We start from the raw sequence: 21,129 nt of genomic DNA, 5'->3' as shown, positions 1-21,129 counted from the left end.
GTGGTTAGTGCTAGTCGAAGAATGTACACAGAAAAAACAGTTATGACTAGAATTATGTGAGAGAAGGGCCTATTAAATGACAAGATGATAGCAACTTCACAATAATAATGCAAGGTCTGAGGCCAGGGTAGATGTGAGTAATATTTTGGAATAGGAAGGGCTTGTGGATGACATCAGTTTTTCCTATATCTCATACTATGGGCATGCTGTTATATGGTCTGTGTTCAATGTAGCATTGAAAGTCGCATTCTTATGAACCTAGGATGGCCAGACAGCAACTGCGTGCTGCTACTGTCTGTTGGATCAAGTTTTCTGTGTCTCTTTCTGTCCCAGTGGAGGATATATTGTAATATAATTTGCTTCTTTGGCACTGTTTCTGTGAAGGTCACAGTTGTTTCACTGAGATCCTTAATGCATATTTAGTTGTATTAGAATGTGATCAACACAGCAGTTATGTGTATATTCCTTCTTCCCACCCCATCCCCTTTTTCAGGGTGGATTGATGTAAATCTAGGCAATTTTAAAAGGGAGGGGGAATCCGATTTAAATCAGGTTTCTCACTGAAATGTCATACTTCATCTCAGTAGGGGTGTGGGTGGCACTGTGGTCTAAACCACTGAGCCTCTTGGGCTTGCCAATTGGAAGGTTGGCAGTTCGAATCCATGCGATGTGGTGAGCTCCTGATGCTCATCCCAGCTTCTGCCAACCTACCAGTTTGAAAGCATATCCGTGCAAGTAGATAAATAGGTACCACTGTGGCAGGAAGGTAAACGGCATTTCTGGCACTCATCACGGTGTTCTGTTGTGCCAGAAGCAGTTTACTCATGCTATCCACATGACCTGGAAAACTGTCTGTGGACAAACGCCAGCTCCCTTGGCCTGAAAAGCAAGATGAGTGCCATAACCCCATAGTCGTCTTTGACTGAACTTAACCGTCCAAGGGTCCTTTACCTTTTCTTACCTTTTTATCCTACCTCAAATAATGGTGCATGACAGACTAGATAGTCTAACATTTGTTTCAGCAGAACTCCGCCCCCCACCTTTGGGGCAAATCATATTTCCTAAACCCAATGCAAGAGCTGAGAACGTCTCCATAGGAATCTTTTTAGAGTTGTCAACACTTCTGATTGAAAAATTGTTCCCATTTTCATATTACTACATTGTTCATTTTTTAAAAAAAACAACCCCTCCTTTGTAAATTTAAAAGTAAAACAAACATCATTGAATCATAATATTTAATAAAATGACAAGCAACAGAGAATTAAAGTGCATTTATCAAATGTGTGTCTGCAAACATACATACATCCTGATTATGAACACTTTTTGATAATAAGTAGCACAGAGAAGCCTTTTAATGCTACACCTGGCTAATACCTACACTAGAACAAGTCACAAAATATTTTTATTAGTATTTATTGAATTTGCATACCATCCTTCAGCTGAAGATCCCAGAGTGGTTCACAACAGAACACACACACACACGAATATAGTTCTAATAAGAATATAGTTCTCTAGAATACTTCATCACAGCAGTTTGTTTTCATCCTAATAAAATAATGCGGCTTCCCCAGTGATGATCACATGAGTGAATACTAAAAGATCTTCTTTGAAGGTTACTAATTATCAGTATTCTCTCCTGTTTTACATGATGGTGTATTCCTTAAGGTAAAACCTGCACACTATCCAAGTCTTTCACAGGGATTGTGGCTCATGGGCCTGTTGATTCGTATGATGCCCAATTGTTAGGGTTCTCTTTTGGGAACTTGGATGAGGAGAAGAGGTCAGTAACTAACACCTGTTAAACCAATTGGGTTGTATGGTAGTTCTTGGGTTATGGTTGCCAGTCTTATCATGGAAAGCTCTGCTGCTATCACTAACGTGCTGTCGGTACTGGGAACAACCTGAGACCAGGAACTGGCATTCTAGGGTTGCCAGACAGAAATATGCCACCTCTGAAAATGGCAACTCTGTCCTTTCTGTAGCAAGCCAGCAGGGTTCTGGATATGGCAGTGGCTCTCCTACGAATCTCCCCTACTGAGTGAGGTGGGATTGCTCTAGCCATGTTCCTTCTGCTTTCTGCAGTCTTCACAAAATTGTGCCTGCTTATGCATAGACCATTCTAAGTGACACTGAATATATGGAATGCCTTCCATCATTTTTTAACGATTGGCAGTAATTTCTAGGGAAGAGCTGTCATCAGGGACATAAATTTCGTTTTCCTCTTATTGGCTGATAAGGCACTAGAAAATGCAGTAATTCCCTCTTAACTTGATACAGGATTAATTTAATGCAACTATTTTTGTCTGAAGTGGAAAGCATGTAGAACAGATTTTTTTTATGGCACTCTTCCTATGTAGGAATTGCTTTATCTGTAGAAAAATTCAGCAGCGAGGAAGAAAATGTGCCCATCTTATATTTATATTTGCGAATCATTGGAATGGTCTTGATTATGTGGGTTCACTACATGCTCTGTGTTATTGCAGTACTCATATGTAAATATTTATTTATTTAAAAAATATTTTTGCTATTGTTGGGCATCCTTCTTATCTAAGTAATTAGGGCAAGAGATAAATTCAGTCTCATGCTGTACGATACAAAAATGTAATTTAGAAGAGAAATTTGATACCATGTTAATTTTGAAATAATAATTGAGGTAATAACTGCTTCTAACAGTTGAATTTGGTCACAGTAAAATGTGTCTGTGAGAGTGGTTGTATATCAGGTTTTCCTTTTCAAAAAAGTTATCTTAATAAAAATAAATTCTCTTTGCAATACAGAGGTTTGACTTCTATGGCTGATTCAGCATAGACCAAGAAAAAAATAACATGGTTTGCAAGCTGCTAACATCCTTAACAGAAACTTGCTTTGCTGTTGAATGTGTCCCTTGAGAATACTGGCCTAGCCTGACTGTAAGAGAAACAGCAAATATTGGAGTACTGGTTCACTTTGAAAGAGCAGAAATCTCAACAAAGACTAAGGCCATGTTGCAGGAACATATATCTTTTCTCCATCTTTCTTTTTTAGCCAGCCAGGAGCAACCCTGGAGGCTGTGATCTTCAACACCATGGGAGCGGGATATTTCTAAATCTTTTGGTTGATCTTCATAAGATTCTGTTGGAGCCTTTTTGGCCAAAGACTGGAGTAAAAATGCTTTAAATAAACAGAGATATTAACTTTTTTACTCCCCCCCCCTTTTTTTTGCTCAGCATCTCTCTTCTCCCTCTCTCATAACTGCTTTCTGCTCGTGGAGGTTAAGGGTAGGCTTTAATAGGTATAAGGTCCAAGATGGAGAATAAGACTTCATGGTCATTCCTCCTGAGCTCCCCTAGTTAGTCTCATATTCTGGGCAATGGTCTTTGGTTGTTGCTCCCTTGGCTGGCATGCTGTTTCATTAGGTGAGCTTCCCACAGCACATTACAGACAGTTCCGTTGGGCAAGTAAGCAGAGTGGCCGGCAGGCGAGGCCATGCATTTTAGTAAGCATCAGACTTGTATGTGCTGTCGGAACCGTGGGATGGAAAGCCAGCTGGCTTGGCCCCAGCCGGAGTGTCTCCCTTCTCAGCCTTGCCACTGCGGAGATCCATCAGTCATCCTCCTCTGATGTGCGTTTGCGACTCAAGCTTTTGTGCATGCAAGAACACACATTACTCAGCAAAGTAAACACAGAACAGATCAGGCTTGAGGCGTGGATACTATACTAAACTACGTATTTATTACACATAAATTAGTACAAAGAAAAACACGGCCTCTCTCCTTGTCGTTCTTCTTGGAGAGAGAGAAAACAAAAGCAGTACAGAACGGATGTTCCGCTCACGGGACTCCAGCAATCTGTGCCAGAATGTAAACAGACATGTGACATGTAACAATCTCACATATCTGCAGCAAGGGTGGAATGGAATTCCCAACGTGTGCATTGTTCTACTCACATGGTGCACACTGGCACCACCTGTTTCAGTGGGGAGAGAGCAGGTGTCGTCTTGGAGAGAGAGAAAACAAAAGCAGTACAGAACGGATGTTCCGCTCACGGGACTCCAGCAATCTGTGCCAGAATGTAAACAGACATGTGACATGTAACAATCTCACATATCTGCAGCAAGGGTGGAATGGAATTCCCAACGTGTGCATTGTTCTACTCACATGGTGCACACTGGCACCACCAGTTTCAGTGGGGAGAGAGCAGGTGCCGCAGAGCAGGGAGTGAGCTGCAGCAAGGTATTTCGAGTGTAGAACTGTGTGTGTGTGTCTTTCACAGCCTGGCCCCTGCAGTGGAGTATGCCATCCTATTGCCAGTCCTGTATGTATAAAGAGGAAGGGTGTTCTTGCCCCATTGTTTTAGGCAGCAAAATTAGGGTGGACTTAGCACGTGTAAAACTTTCTGTGGCTTGAGTACTGGCAACCTGAAAGATAATGAATCTGCCTGGGTGCTAAGGTCTTTGGATGAGCGCGAGCACATTCACTTGCTCCCATATTCTGGCATTCCCTCTGAAGAGAGGTTAGATTGGCTTCCTCTTTGTTAACCTTCCACCGGCAGGCTAAGAGCTTCATATTCAGACAGGCCTTTGAAGATTAAAGTGCAGGCGATGCTGCACTGGAATGCTGTCAGGAAGAACTGTATTTTAATGGCTGGTTTAAAATATGTTCTGCTGCATTTTAATTACTGTTTTTAACTAGTTTGCTTTTGTTACTTTGTATTTTATAATGTTTTAAATATTTTAAGCTGCCCCGAATCCCAATTTGGGAGAAAGGCAGAATATAAATACATCAAATAATCATAATAATGTAGCAAAAATTATGTCCCTGGTACCATCAAAATATGCACGGAATATCATTGGATTCATAGTGCTTTTTAAAATCCTAGTTTTAGTGGTGCCAAGCTCAAAAGCAAGTACAGCTAACAGGTAGCCTTAAGAGCTCTCCTTGTGCTCTCATAAATGTCAGCACTGACAACAGAATGTGTGAAGTACTGTTGAATTTTCATAGAATCATAGAATTGGAAGGGAACATGAGGATCATCTAGTCCAACCCCCTGCCCTGCAATGCAGGAATCTTTCACCCAACGTGGGGCTCGAACCACTGCCCTGAGTGGTGCAAAAGCTAATTCTGATGGTGTTGAGCACATAAATGTTCTCAGGGGCTGAACACTTTGTTTTGCTTCAGTTTTTCTAAGTACATTTTAGAGGCATGAATCTTTAACCAGATGCAGCTTATGAATATATGTTTATATATATATGAATATATGTTTATACTAGGTAAGGCTTTCTGTTTGTGTGTAATATATGAGATCACACACGAGAAATATGTGTTTTTCTTCATAGGTCCTGTTTTCAATGTCTCTGTGGAATCGCATAAAACAACAGTTTATCGAGGAGAGCTGGTGAAATTAGATTGCATCATCTCCATTGCAGGGACAGTACTCAGTCCAGGTATGATTTGAACCTCTTGAATGATAATGGCTTTTCCTTTCCCCCTGTTTATTTTTGAACATGCTCACAACTTAGGATGTGTTATGCTTGCAAGTAGAAGTTGGAATTAAATGATCCATTTCCACAATACCATGGAAGATCTTGAAGACTTGCCCCTTTTAACTTACATAACTTGCTAGCTTCACCCTTTATCAAACTTCTTATAATCTGAGTTGGATTATAATTATCAGGTGCTTCTGTAAGCTGCAGCTGTGCTTGGGTGAGTCCCACTTTCTTAGTCATACCAGGGAGCTCTGGGTCTGAATTTTCCTTGAAAGCATAGATGGAGTTGATGCAGCCCTGAATCTTGTGGAAGTGAGGAAAGAGATCCACACCTGCCACAATCCTACACTTCATTATCCACTGTTAACTCACACCCTTTCTGTACGCTATGAGATGCCAGCTGTTTGCCCATCTGTCAAGACAGAATAAAAACTGTGGACAGAAGTTTTATCATGCACAACTGGAGATGGTTCCCAGAGGACAGATGATTTTTGGAGCTATCTTTCAGGCCAGTTTGTAGTGGCTGCCCATCTAATTTTGAACACGGTTGCTTATTAATTAATAGTTGCTGCCACATTGGCTAGTTTAGCAGTGAACTAAGACTTTCTTTCATTACCTGAGTACTGTGTCTCAGTTGAGAATGGATCCCTGAGATTAATTGCAGGTCTTCAATAGCTAATCTCAGCAAAACAGTACATCTGAAAGTGTCCACATAGTAAGGAATCCTAGTCCTTCGTGAGATAATATAAAATTTTACTTTTGTACTCAAAATCCTGCTGTTGTTTTGTTTTTTCTCCTGTGGAAGAGTTGCATGTTTAATCATCACTGTATACCTCTTGAAAACACACTGCATCCAGCACATTTCAGAATATGCTTATTTGCCTGAGCAGCCTGGTCGTTGTGGGTGTTCGGCACACAAATCTGGGCTTAGCTATTTTCAGTTAAGCTTTGCAGCTCACCTATACAAATGTAATTCTGATGGGTGTTTATACTTTTTATGCAGTATGTTGAGGACACATCTAGGGCAAACAATTCATTTTTCCTTAATCCTTAGTATTTGTGTTGATGTGTTCAAAGTGCTTACAGGAAGCATTTCAAAAACCTTGCTGAACTAAGAAGCCAAATGCCCTTTTGTCTGTCAGCCTGTTCCTTTCCTTAAAACTTTTTTTTTTTAAATCAATTTGTTCAGTAACTATAAGTGTTGGACCTTTGATTTGTTAACACAATACCATAAGTTACTTAATGTCCAGTGAATGGTACTGCCAAAGGTACTCCATTTAACTACTGGTCCAGACAATAAAAGGCAAAAACCTACAATCTGACAGGCAACTTCATACCCTTATTGCTAATCACTCCCACAATAAGGAATAATTCTTCATTATTAACGAGGAAGAAGGATGTACTGGGCTTATGGGTGAACACATGAAATAGTCCATTTCTGGTCCATATCACTTTTGCATGTGTTCACCCATAAGCCCAGTACATCCTTCTTCCTCGTTAATAATGAAGAATTGTGTTTGTATACATATTTCTAAATGCCTTCTCTCAAAACATACTTTGAAATTTTTATGACCCGAAAACTACAGAGCCAGTCAGTTTGTATCAGAATTCACAAACGTCAAATTCTTCAAGTATTCCTACCAAACTCTGCATGCAATATGCACTTGGCACAGTGCTGCGTTATAGAAATATACCACAAATATGTCTACTGTTGAAAGTCTTCTTCAGCCTTCTGGTTTAAGAATCCCAGAAGGAACCAGGAGTACAGCTGCCATGTTTGGAGCTGTTTCTGCCCAGGCCAAAGGAAAGTGGTTCCTTTCCTTTTCTGTTTGTGTCTCTCACGTCTGATCCCCCCCCACCCCCTCGGGATTGGTTCTGTCACTAGTCTGTGTGATCACCAACCCCATTCAGTTACATCAGATTATAAGGAGCTGACAGGTACGGGTAGTTTGGTTGTGCTGGATGGAGCGTCACCTGTATTTTCCACCATTCAGCAGTACATACTTCCTTGCCGTTACTTCACAGCAAGAGTTGGATTACTAGAGCAATAACGCTACAGATATTTCATTAGCACTTGGTTTCTGATAAACAGAATCATTCCTATTTTCATTTTAGATGTAGAGAAGATGTGCCCTGAAAGCAGGAGTGAGTCACCTGTGGCTGTTGTGATGTTGTTGGACTCCAGCTCTCCTCACCCTCAGCCGGCATAGCCCATGATCGGGGGGCGGGGGATGGAAGTTGTAGTCCAACAACAGCTGGAGGGCCACAGGTTTTTAGGTTAGCTTTTCCATAGGTCCGTGTGCAGAGTTCATATTTTATGGACAAGCATTTGAATAGAAGACTTTAATATGCTGCAACTACAACTTGTAAACACTACCGTGGGAATTACAAAATCAAGGAAAAGTCTCTATGTCCTTGCTTTCTTTTGTTAAATACAAATGGTCTCAACACTGAGATTCGGCAAGGCTTAAGGAGCTCTATTCTGTCAAGCCGATGTACACAGTGCCAAGCAGATAGGCTGGGAATGGGACTCAGAATCTTGAAGGCTGGTTGACCAAGGGAATTGACTAAAGATCAGAGAGTTTAGATTTGCATGCCAAATCAAAATGTGCATATAACTGTGTGCTTTACATGTTGATCCACTTCAAAATTCCTTCCAGGAAGGAAGTGTCCTAGCACTGTAATTTGCCCCATGTGCACAGTTTTAAGGCTTAATTTGTCACAGTTCCAATTGCTATCTTTCTCTATCCCCCAAAATGCCACAAGAGCTTCTCCAAAGTGTGACAAATATTATTCACATCTTAGAATAGTAACTGCCTACAGCCATCTCTCTTTAAAGTCCATTAGTATAAAAATTAAATCCAACCAGGACTTCTGTTAGATTCCACTGCATCTTGATTCTGACTGATGTTTTTATTCCTGCTTCTGCCACTGTTTCTGCTTTTATTGCTGCTTCTGCAATCCCCAGTATCGTCCAAACTCACAAAATATTCACCAGATTTACTGAAATATTGTCCACATGTATTATAAATTTACAAAGGTTAATGTCAGGACTGTGAGAGATGAAAGCAAAATGAAACTGTGGAAAAGATAGGTAGTAGCTTAAGACATGCTCCTCTTCCTAGGAGTTAAGTCTCTTGGCGTGTTCTAGTGTAATTGGATCAAGTTAGTCAGAAATGTGAAGTCCAGGAATGAGATGGATAGATATGTGGGTAATGAATGGCTTTAGGGATTGAAAGTAAGGTATCTGGGACATTCGCATCCCTCTGGTCAGAGATTCTGATAACCCATCTGGATGAAGATAGATTATTCCCATCTGTTGGACATCTTAATGTTGGGTCTTGGGCAGTTTCTCGGATAGGCTGTCCACATGACAAACTACAAATATGCAAGGTTTTTTTTAATTGGCTTCCCTTCAGCTACAGCGGATGAATGGACTGCACAGATGATGCAGGTTATCCAATAGAAATGATCCTATTAGGGTGCACAGCTTGTGAATAATGCTTGTTTCTGGTACCTTTTTATCTGCAACAGAAGGCAGGATAACATAATTTCCACAAGGGCAATCAATAAACAGCTTATGACAAATGGCAGTACCTAATAACAGCAAAAAATATCTTAATGCGGCAAAAACCAAGCTAGAGACTTCTAGAGTTCTCTAGGCTGCATTTTGTATTTCACGTGGGCAGGGTAACTTTCATGAGTTACAAGATGTAGACTGGGAGCCTCCTTCTGGCTCCCAGTCTATGTCTTAATGCCTCTGTAATCTTTATGCTTTGATTTGCATTCCCTACTGTTCCCTGTAGACAAAGGCGTAGTTTTGCAGTCAAATAAACCCAAGATGTGCATAATTGCACCCCTCCTCCAATGAAACTTTTGTTGATTTTGGTTTTGTAATTTTGGGAACATTTTCATTACATTCTTCTAGAGCCTTGTACATCTTCCATGTTGATATTATTGTAACTGGATGCTGATAGACGATTTTCAACTTCTCTTCTTAGATTGTGGTGTGAGTGTAATTTTAAGATGATTTATTTTATTGCTAGCCACCTTGAGTATTGCACAGAGGAACATGGGATATAAATTTAACAAAGATATTAAAATGTACACGTACTTGCTTCTCATGTGTAAAGCACCTTTCACAAGTCTAGTAAAAATGGATAAGCATCATGCTTCTCTTCAGATGAGGCAACTGCCTTCTGTTATCATGAATGTAATCAGTTGACATCCACTTCGTGCAAAGATTGTCATAATGAACTTTGGCTTTGAGGGTACAGCCCAAGCAATATTGCAGCAGGCATATTTATGGTAAATCTATTCTTTGTAGTATGTGATGGTTCTTACACTTGCTTCCCAGCTCTCAGAAGACTAGGACTAGAAGACAGTTGCAACGATTAAACTGCATCCTCAGCTACCAGTCTAATGAGGTTAAAAGTGCAGATCTGCTAATGGATTTAGTATAATCTTGCACATTGGAAGGAAGAATGCAGGATATACTGATGGACTCTGACTACCTGTCATCCAGTGTTAGAGGTGGAAGTCAGTGCAAAGACACTTGAGAGAGATTAGTCTGTTAGTGAAATTGGAGGCCTTTGTTCCTAATGGCACACCACCCAAAGTAGATAGGTAGGTAGGTGATCTGAATTGGGGCAGTGAATACAGGGAACAAACCTTGCAATGTCACAGAAACTTGTTTGTACTAGTGTCTGTAAGGCAACCTGCTTTACCTCAGTTTTAGGGGAATACTGCTGTCTGATATCGTTTCATAACCCATGATTTGATGTCTTGTTTTGAAGGTTACAATAGCTTGCCCTTCCACCTTAAACAGGTTGGATATTCCTATGAGCATTGCTATACTTTCCTAAAGCCATGCTATGTTTTCCTCTTCTCTTCCCATGTCCTCATAAAGAACAGTTCAAGCATATCTTAAAACTACGGTAAATGATGCAAGAATGAACACATACTGGCCTGTAGTAAGCAAAACCAGAAATCTCAGATAGGAGCATACACAGCAATCTGTCTTTTCACCACATATGAACTGGGGATTATGCTTTAAAACAGCCCTTTTATAACGGGAATATCAGGTTCAGTTTTTGAACTATGCAGTTTACCCAGGTGGTGAGCAAAGAACTTTGCAGTAATTCAAGATAGAGAACAGAGACTGGAAAAAGAGGACTGTGGTGATGCCATCAAAACCAGTTTTAGATCATATTTATGTGATTTTGCAGTGAATATAGTGGAGTTAAATGCAGTGTAGCTGGAGATTAACATGCAGCCCCTCTGAGTTCTTGCTTCCTCATCAGTCTGAAGCAGAATATCAATCTGAAGCAGAATAACTGTGTAGTATTGCCCCAAATGTACTGCTGCAAATAGAGCTTCTTTTGCTAATAATCACATTAGCCCAGGGGTAGGCAAGCTAAGGTCCAGGGGCCAGATGCGGCCCAATCACCTTCTCAATCCGGCCTTTGGACGGTCCGGGAATCAGCGTGTTTTTACATAAGTAGAATGTGTGCTTTTATTTAAAATGCATCTCTGGGTTATTTGGGGGCATAGGAATTCATTCTTTTTTTTCCTTTCCAAAATATAGTCCGGCCCCCCCCATGGTCTGAGGGATGGTGGACCAGCTCACGCCTGGAAAAGGTTGCTGACCCCTGCATTAGTCCTTTCTTCTGCTCCTGAGAAGCTTACAGTTGAGGCTATTGCTCAGAAGGACCCACAAATCGGAGACCATTCATTGTTGGATGCAATTAAGCCTTTTCAGTTTAGCAAACTTGACTCTGGGAAGGGCAAGAGGAAGCTCTGTACCTACCTGGGACTGTTGTGTTTAGTGATACCTACCCTTTACATTGGTTTTGTTTGTGTTTCCCAATTCAGATGACATGTCCTTCGATGTCTCCTGGTTTGCCATGCACTCGATCGCAATGGACAGAGACCCCGTTTTCCTCGCTTCATTAGATCGGAAAGGGATAGTCACCCAGGCTAAAAGAAATGGAAGCAGTGATGTCAGCTTGGAAAGAATCAGCCCCATGGAATTCCGTCTTAGGATTCATGGCTGTGAAGACCAGGACTTTGGCAACCACTACTGCTTAGTAACCCCCTGGGTACGGTCAACTGCAGGGATCTGGCAGCAGGAGATGGAGGTCAAATCCAAGCCAATCCTTGTAACTGTGAAAATGGATGGTAAGAGTGCCTCCAATTTGTTTATATATATCATTATCAGTTGTCATTGAGAACTAATCAACATACTTTTTCTTTTAGCATAGTGGCAAACAACAGAATGCTTTCTACAACTATTGGTTGTTATGACTGCCCATGAGGGTTTTCCCGTTCTTGCATCGCTAAGTGATGATCCAGGGAAAATCAGACAAAACTGCTAGAACGCACTAACATGAGAGCTTGCAATTTGATTTCTTGTAGTAGTAGTTGCTCTGTTTTCTATTTGTTTTATTTAACTAGTTTGTATAATTAGTCTGCAGAAATCTTCTGTTTTTCTGTTGAATGTGAGTTGTTTGAAGCAACATACATTTCACTCTACAGGCAGATGCTCATTCCAAGCCACCATGTTATGCTGGCTTACAGTGTTGTTTCGATTACTGGCCTTCATGGTAATTGGTTGCCTTTTAAATATAGATTGAACTGGACATTTGCTGGTGGAAAGTCTCAGTGTTTGATTCTTTTTCTTAAAATTTAGAATGGAAGGTGGGATGTTCAGGTAATCATAGATAACAGTAGCTGACCAAAATTTCTTTCAGTACTCTTAACATTTTTAATCTTTATAAATTGACCTGGGACTGCATTGACATCCTTATGAAACTCTGTTACTTTTTCTGTCCAGGTCAGGTGCAAGTAACAAATGGCAAAGGAATACGTTTTCTAACTTGCATATATCCAGATCTGAAATAGCCCCTTTTAATGCAAGAAACATTTACTCTCTCTGGATTGTGCATAACATTTCTTCTTCTTTTTTCTCCCTCACCCTCAGTGCTGAATGCTTTCAAATTCCCACTGTTGATTGGCATTGGCCTGTCCACAATCATTGGACTCTTATCCTGTCTGATTGGCTACTGCAGTTCCCGTTGGTGTTGCAAGAAGGAAGTTCAAGAAACCCGACGAGAGAGACGCCGACTTATGTCTATGGAAATGGACTGAGCTTCAAAGTTGAGGTGGATGCACACGTTTTTGGGAGGGAGCGGATTTTGGAAGGCCTGAGGCTACTCAGACTTGAGTGTGTCAAGCCAAAATGCCCTGACAGCCATTGTCTGACCTTCTCTCCTGGACATAGAACTTCTCCTTTTACCAGTGTTTCACATTTAGAGCACAAGTAGTGTTTGTCAGCATTGAGCTCTTCTTCAAGTGGCACTTTTTTGAGGGATAGTTCTTTTTCCCCCCACAGGCAAACTGTTCCACAATGTGCTTCCTGCAGACCTTTAGCTAAGACTCACTATCAAGGCTTGTGTTTAAAACGTTTCCCCTTGTTGTTTAATAGGAAGATGGAATTGGAAGAGCTCAGAGGCAATAAATGTCTTCCTTTATAACTAGCTGATCCCTAGAGAAGAGAGAACAGGTTCCCTTACTCCGGACAGAATCTGGCGAGGAAATCCTTTTGTCTGCTGTTGGTGGGATTGGAATTAATCCTAAACTAAAACTTGGATTGTAGTTTCTGAAGTCTTTTTTTTTTTTAATAGTGCTGGTTTAGCAGCCCTGCAAAGGAAGTAGGCAGCAATACAAACCTTTTCTTACAGTGCCCTTCCTCCCACTGTGCTTCATATTCTGCCCACTATTATCATACTGATAAGAGGGGCTGGAGCTTCTGTGCCCTGCATATTCCTAAGAGCCTCAACATGAAGTGCCACCACTTTTTCCACTTCTGCTCACTGTGCTGGTGATTTTTTTCCCCATAACGAACATGTCCCCTCTAGAAACTGGATGGAGACTGCTAGATGTTCTTAGGTGGATCACAGGTCTACCTAACTCAAGGACCAGAAGGTCTAAAATTGAGGCAGAATCCTCCTTGTACAAACATTCCTGACTCGGGGCAAGTAGAAAAAAGTCACAGAGAGCAGTGTGCCATGACAGATTAAGGTGCACCATGACAAAGACCCCTGCAGATCAGTGAACAAGAGTCCAGATCTGCAGCTTGTTATTGGGGAACTTACACAATTGGTTTTGCAGCCACCACGTAGACTTTGGCATTGATCAGTGTCTGCAGTTGTAACTCAGGGTAGGGGTAAGGAGGGAGGGAGGAATACAGTGCATATACGTGGGGGCTAGTGCTTCTTTTCTGGATTCCCTTGTGCATGCCGCATAGTGCAGCTTATCCTTTGCTGATACACTAGGATAAATGATCATGATAGGGATCTCTGGTGCTAAAGTAGAGGGATCTAGATCTTGTCTTCCACATACCTTTATCCCTTATCCAAGGAGCTGCCCCTGTGACTTAAGGCATCTAAATCTTCCAGCACAGCCAGCATCTCTAAGCAATAAGAATTCAGAACAGAGGCATTTTCCAGAAAACTTTAGGCATTAAACATGTGTGACTTGAGTCAAGCCTAAGACTGAACGTTCATGCAAAGAGCAAATAGTCATTCTACTCTATTGTGCTTGGAGGTGAAGTTGACCTGCAGAGTAAACTGGTTAATACAAGTTGAATGGAGATTGTGCACATACACAAGGAGGCATGCAGGATGTTATGCGTGTGAACATCAACTTAGCACATTCATCTGAAGGCACAAATGGTGTTCACAAATCACCAGTTTCAGCTTGCATTGACTCCAGTGTAAGATTGTGCATATTGCTAGGTTTGCAAGCTTTAATTCTGGGGTGTCCAAACAGATTCCTGAAAGGTTCCTTGAGAGCTACAGGAACCCGCTGGAAATCTGCAAACTTTAAAGTTGTATGGAGTCAACATGGCTAGAGTCCTCCAGAAGGCTTAGTAAATATGAGAGTTCTGGTTGGCTGACCATGGTAATCTGCCCCTTTGGGGCCTTCTCTGTGGCAAACCGTTTTTGCACTTGACATTTAGAGCATTGCCCCTGGTGGCTTATATTTAATCCGACATCCCACTCATCTAGACAAATCCTATGTCTTAACCTTTCATATTGCAAGCTAATGTTTTAGTTGCATTCTCTACATTGTAAGACTTATTTCTTTCTTTTTTAAAGTGGAGCAGAAGCAGTTGTCTAAAGCACAAATTATCCTTCCATGCATATTGTGTTTTGAGTCTTTCTGTTCTCACATTTTGAGGGATGAACAAAAACATTTAAATGCAATAATTATGAAATGGCTTAGCCCAGGAAAGTTTGATTTTCTTTGAACACTTATTGCACACTTTGCCTCTCCATGGAAAGAAACTCAGGGTTATTTTGGTTCAGGGATTCCCTGCCTTTCATAGCAAGGTTCTCTCAAGTTGTTGCCCAAGCTTCTTAGACCAGAGGGTGGGGAGCTATTTTTCTTCTAAACAAATCTGGCTGATAGGTTCAACTGCTCCTTTTGATTTGGGATTATGCTTCTCCCTTGTACTTAAGTATACCTTGAAGTAGTACCACTCCAGAGTCTCCTTCCAATTGTGCCAATTTTATATTGTTCCTCTTTTTAAAAAGTAGCTCTTCTGTCTCTCCAGAAAATATTTGTTGCTTCTGTTTTGTGTTAACTCTCTCTGGTATCTCTGTGGAGAAGAAGTTGCATGGGATTCAGTTAGGTGTTCAACAGTATTTGTCAGAGTTGCAGTCATGGAATCAACAGTCAAACATTCTAAGGGCTCCTGTCAATCCTGATTTGTCTCTTTCCATGCTTCTAGCTCACAGTTGGGAATTCAGGACATTTGGAACACGAATTGGGTAACATTTCAAAAGCATCTTTCTTAAAGGACAGGAAATCTTTTTGGTTGATTTTGAAAGAAAGGTTTTAGGCACAGCTCTGGAAGCTTTTAAAGAAATGTGTTCAGCATGGCTTTGGAAGATATGAGTTGAACAGTTAAACGATGCTGTGTAATGTGTTTTTTACATTGAAAATAAATTGTCTTTTTATAAAATCGTGTTCTGTGGTCATTGTGTTAAATTACATCTTCCTCTCCTTTTATATGTGGTGTTCAGTGTACTTTATTGTTTCCACTGCATGCAGTGGTGTATTATCCCATTTTAGTCAAAGGAAAATGAAATAATGTTGTTGATTGTCTATGCTGTCAAAAGCAGCCCTGATCTTCAGTCTTGACCAGTCCCCTATATTGGAATGTCAATATTGCTGCATCCTGCTCTAAAATGATGCACTGAAGATCAAAATCACCATTGTTGTTGTTGTTGTTGTTTAGTCGTTTAGTCGTGTCCGACTCTTCGTGACCCATGGACCAGAGAACGCCAGGCACCTCTGTCCTCCACTGCCTCCCGCAGTTTGGTCAAATCACCATTAGTTGATGCTTTACAGTCCGCTCTATATTGACTTGAGATGCCCCTGTAATGTTTTTCTCTCAAAGGGTTTTTTGTTTTGTTTACAATCTCTTGCTTTACATAATTAGCACATTACCACAATTGTACCATTATCATTATTGAATTTGCCAACAATAACAAATTGTCCCAGAAGTTTGTTGATATGCTTGTTCTTTTACTAGACACATTCAAATTCTACTGAGTCCGAAGTTGAATAGTTAGGATAGTTAGGTTGATTTGCTAGGTTCATTGATTTTTTTTGGTACAGTGGTACCTCGGGTTAAGTACTTAATTCGTTCTGGAGGTCCATTCTTAACCTGAAACTGTTCTTAACCTGAAGCACCACTTTAGCTACTGGGGCCTCCCGCTGCTGCCATGCCACCAGAGCACGATTTCTGTTCTCATCCTGAAGCAAAGTTATTAACCCGAGGTAATATTTCTGGGTTAGCGGAGTCTGTAACTTGAAGCGTATGTAACCCGAGGTACCACTGTAGTAGTTTTGTTCAGGGAATGGTACTCAGTATATTTTGAGTCTGGGGTAGTGAGCTTCAGCAGGATCTTTCTGCCGTATGTAGGCTGCAGTTTTGAAACTGATCAGATGAACTTTATGGGAGGGTTGTCTCCAGCTACTCCACACCTTGCCTTTGCAAGCGGCTACAGGAGATGGACACTGAGCAATATCATGGGAGAGGTGTTTCTGGGACTAAGATGAAACTGCAACTCTCCTTTGCTAATGGATGCTGCTTGTTGCTTAAGTAATGTGGGGTTTTTTTTTTGTTTTTTTGTATGTTACTATATTCACTGTTGTTTTGCTACATCATTACGAAATTGTTGTAACATGTATTCCTGCTTTCTTTTTCATAAACCGCTTGGAATATGATTATTATTTTTTTGCAGAAAAGTGGCATACAAATAAAACGAATGAGTGATGTGTTGAATGAGCTGGTAATGAGCGAAATTGAGTTAGATCTGTGCCTGTGTGGCAGTGAAGCTCATTAGCTAAGCCACAGTTAAGTGGGCACATGTTTTGGGACTCTGGTCATGACCTGTTTCCCTTCTTATCCAGAACTGCTTGCAATTTTCTGCTCAAGATGAAGACAAGCGAAGGCATCTCTATATATCTTGACAGTTCAAGCTGCGTATCAAAATCTGCCAAGAGGCCTTGCAGATATACTCCTCTCAAGCCCTAATTTCCTTACCACTTACTTGCTTTTGTTCTTCTTTGCTTCACTTTGCTTCTTTTTCTGACAGATGAATTAAGTGGAATGGCTGGATGCAGACGATGGCAGAGCTGCTGTTTTATTAATGATTATGTAGAAGAGGAAACTTGGGCACATAAAGCTTTTCTCATCCCTGAACGGCAAAGTCCTGCTGACAAAATTGCCTCTCTTACACTGGGATGATCTGGATCTGGGAGGGTTTTTGTGGAATCCCTCGTCATAGTCAAACCCAGGCACAGGCAAACTCCGGCCCTCCAGATGTTCGGGACTACAATTCCCATCATCGCTGACCACTGGTCCTGTTAGCTAGGGGTGATGGGAGTTGTAGTCCTAAACATCTGGAGGGCCGGAGTTTTCCTATGCCTGGTCAACCCACTTCCTGTAGAGATGTAGACTTGCTTCAGCAATTTCCTTCCTTAGGGGCGGACCTACTGGAATGGTCTTCCCCCAGAGGTTTAAGGAATCTGAAGCCTTCCTGTCTGCTTTTGGAGAGCTTGCATTGTCATGGGCTGTAGCTCTTGCTGAAGTCCTAGTTGCTGTGGGGCAGGAATGGGGAATCCCCCCCCAACCATAGGGCGCCTTGACTTCAGGGCAACCCTCCAGTGGCCAAATGCCAGTGCTGGTGGCAGGGAGGAGAAGCAAAAGTGGCTGGAGGAGCTAATGTGCATTTTACATTTGAACACCCTTCTCTGTCCTCCATCTAGGCATGCAAGGACGAGTTCTAGCTGGGCAAAAGCATTCAAGGAGGGTGTGAAGCAGGAGAAGTGAAGTGAAGGAGGAGTGGTCCTAGGAGAGCCCTGAGGGCAACTTAAGAGGCTTGGAGGCCTGCGCTTCCTCCCCTCTGTTCTAGGGGACTGAAGACCACTTTTGAATGGGCAGAATTGGGCACTGTCCTGTTGAGCCCACTCACCTCCCTGGTTTACTAGAAAGCGAGGAGAAATGAAAGGTAGGGAAGATGGGGAGAACGTAAGTGGCAGGCAGCAACAACTCATAGCTCCATGGCTGTGAAGAAGCAATACTTTCCACCACCGCTGTATCTGGAGGGTGCTCTGCTGTGGAGTTTTTACAAGTGGATTGAGGGTCCGTTCCAACTTGGTCTCAGAGGCATACTGTTAGATGTGTTGATTTGAGGCCAATTTAGGGTCAATTAATGTTAAGACACTGGTCAGGTGAGCATTGACAGTCCTTCCTTTGAAGCTAGACGTAATCTGTTAAAAAGTACTTTTTTACTGTATCTCCTTCATAGACTAGCAGGTTTCACCCCCACCCAAAAAAAGATTCACATGTGCCATTATCTTAAGGGATGGGCAGACGTTTTGGCAAGGGATGATTAACTGCATTTAATGAGCACCTCAAACTAGTTATTTCCACACAAAGGAAAAGGTGGTTGTTACTTTGAGATCCATATTTCCTAGGATTCACACTTGAGCAGGCAGCCTTAGAAAAGCATGGATTGTGTGCAAGGTTTATAGCGGGTGCGTAACAATAGATTAAAAAGGGGGAAGGGCTTGCCACAGAGAAGTGCTCATCCTGTGTCATGCTTGGTTCTTATGCTGAAACTGAATTGACAGCCCACATCCTCTGTTTAATCACATTGATGATACTACAGTGCTCTGAACTACTGTACAAAAGTGTCTAAAAAAATGTAGTATAAACACTGACAACTGGGAAACACTGGCCTGCGAGGTCACCAGTTGGAGAACAGCCTTTACCAAAGGTGTCATGGGCTTTGAAGACATTCGAACTCAGGACACAAAGGAGAAATGTGCTAGGAGGAAGGCATGTTTCGCAAATCCACACCATGATCAACTCCGGCGCGGAAACCAATGTCCCCACTGTGGAAGGATATGTGGATCCAGAATTGGCCTCCACAGTCACTTACAGACTCATTGTTAAAACCATGTTTATGGAAGACAATCTTATGGAAGGCACGGCTACAAGTGATTGCCAAAGAATTTGTGGGAATTGTAAGCACATTCCTATAGCCCTGCCTGGGGAAAATTCATGGCCAGGGAGGGAACTCTTCCATGTTCCAGAGTCTTAGAAATTAGTTTTGGCACCAGTGAAATGATTTATATGCCTATTTCTAAAATTGTGTGGCCACAAAGACTGCAATTAAGATATATTTGGTGGTGAATAGCATAATCCAAGGGGCTAAGCCATTCAAAATTTGGAATGACTTTTGAATCCCAATAGTGGAATCTGGATTCTGTCACAGGCCCATAAAAATCCCTATATTTGACAAATAACCTCTGAGGGAATCTGTCCTTGACTCACGGTATCCACTAGATCCTACGGATGAGCATACAAGTGCTTCTTTCATCTGCTTCTCCATAGGAACACTGGGCTGTTAGGTGTTTGCCATTTGAGGCTGACCCTCATGTCTCCTCACTGCCACTATACATTATTAGACACTTTCAGCATGGCGTTGATTGAAGCTGCTTGTCTACTGAATATAAAGCATTGAGGGAAAACCTTGAAAACATGACCAAGTCTAATTCTATGTCAAATGTTTGCAAGGAAGGAGAGAACAAATGAAGTTTTGTTCTAATAAACGTTCGACTCTTTAAGGCACTTGTAGCTTTTGAGAGGGTCTGAATCGTTCTTCCTGAACGAAGCTTAGCCTTCGTGTGAAGTGAATGAGATGCACTGAACTACGATGCGCAATCTGCCCCGTAGCTGTTACGTTTCTTTGTTCCAGAGTTGTTTTAAATCTCTGTGTTTAGATACAGGCCAGTTTATGCAGCAGAAAGCTTCGGGTTTCTCTCTTCTTTTTACTATTGGTTGATCCATCTACTTTCCTTTCAGAAAGCACAAACGTGAATGAATATAAAAAAGCTCAGACCTGATCAGAGGCTTTTGTAGAAAGGGAGAAAAAAAGAACTCCAGGCTTCCAGACAAAGCTGTTCAAAATCTAATGGACCTTGAGAAATAGAGGCAGACGCCTGTGGGTAGTCCCTTCTAAGCAAGTTAAATTTTCAGAGCAGCAGCAGGAAGAGAATCCAGTTTATATTGTGTGGGGGGGCTCTATTAACAATCTGAAACAAAATAATCACTTAATGCTGATGGGAATGAAGAGAAGCTGCTGAAATCAAGTTAGCAGTAGGACTGATTTGTATATGCATATTCATCACTTGATTGCCTGTATCCATTAAAACAGGTGATGTTCAGTCTCTTAGGATCATGTGAACAAGCCTTTGCCAGTGCTTTTTTTATGGGGGAACGCAAGGGTGCACATACCCCCTAAACATTTTGTGAATCTTTGCACTTTTGTCCATTTGCTGCATTTATTTTTCCCAATTTGAATTATAAAATGGTGATTTTCTTGAGTCAAAATGTGAATACCCCTAAACATATTTTTTTAAAGAAAAAAAAGCACTGGTAATTGCTATATATGCAGCAATCTTTTCTATGAATCCAACAGACTCTGCTCTGAAGGCAGCCCTGTTTAGGCAAGTTTTTAATGACTGGTGTTTTCATGTACCGTATTTTTAATCTTTTGTTGGAAGCTGCCCAGAGTGGCTGCGGAAAACCAGCCAGATGGGCGGGGGTATAAATAATAAATACATCATCATCATCATCATCACCATTATTATTATTATTATTATTATTATTATTATTATTATTATTATTATTATTTTATTCCAAGTCCTGACTGAAGATAAATATGTTGGATTGCAAAATGACTCCAGTCTAACAACAAAAGTTATTTTATTGATCCCCACAATGTTAATGTGAATTCCTCATTGGGCTCCTCCAAAATCTAGAAATCACTATCTTCCTGAAATTCTGCTGCTTTGGGGCTGCTGTCGCTGTCTGAAATTTGCCTTATCAAGTTGTTGTTCTCTGCTGGGTTTTTTTTTAGATGAATAATAATTGGTGGCTGTGCATACTTTTAAATCCTGCCTTTTTAATAGTCATTTAATTTCCCCCTTCTAAATCTTCTGCTTCTAGAAATGCTGTAATGGAATCCAAGCTTCTGTCAATCTAATTAGTTTTGAAATGCAAGTATCTCCAGAACTTA

The 21,129-nt window shown here is 41.2% G+C and overlaps 1 protein-coding gene across 2 annotated transcripts in view; it reads left to right on the top strand.

The window, feature by feature from the left end:
• PTGFRN (prostaglandin F2 receptor inhibitor) overlaps positions 1–15,494 on the top strand; it is a 77,592-nt gene extending 62,098 nt beyond the window's left edge. For both annotated transcript variants that reach the window (XM_081907864.1, XM_081907863.1), the window contains 3 exons: positions 5,315–5,422; positions 11,339–11,644; positions 12,447–15,494. In XM_081907864.1, coding sequence (XP_081763990.1) covers positions 5,315–5,422; positions 11,339–11,644; positions 12,447–12,613 — 581 coding nt within the window. In that variant the 3' untranslated portion in view covers positions 12,614–15,494. The remainder of the gene's footprint in view (positions 1–5,314; positions 5,423–11,338; positions 11,645–12,446) is intronic.
• Positions 15,495–21,129: the final 5,635 nt, after the last annotated feature.

Source organism: Podarcis melisellensis, assembly GCF_964234715.1.
Source record: "Podarcis melisellensis genome assembly, chromosome: 4".
Classification (NCBI taxonomy): domain Eukaryota; kingdom Metazoa; phylum Chordata; class Lepidosauria; order Squamata; family Lacertidae; genus Podarcis; species Podarcis melisellensis.
Note: the sequence above shows the minus strand (reverse complement) of the source record. Positions and strands in the feature narration are given on the sequence as shown.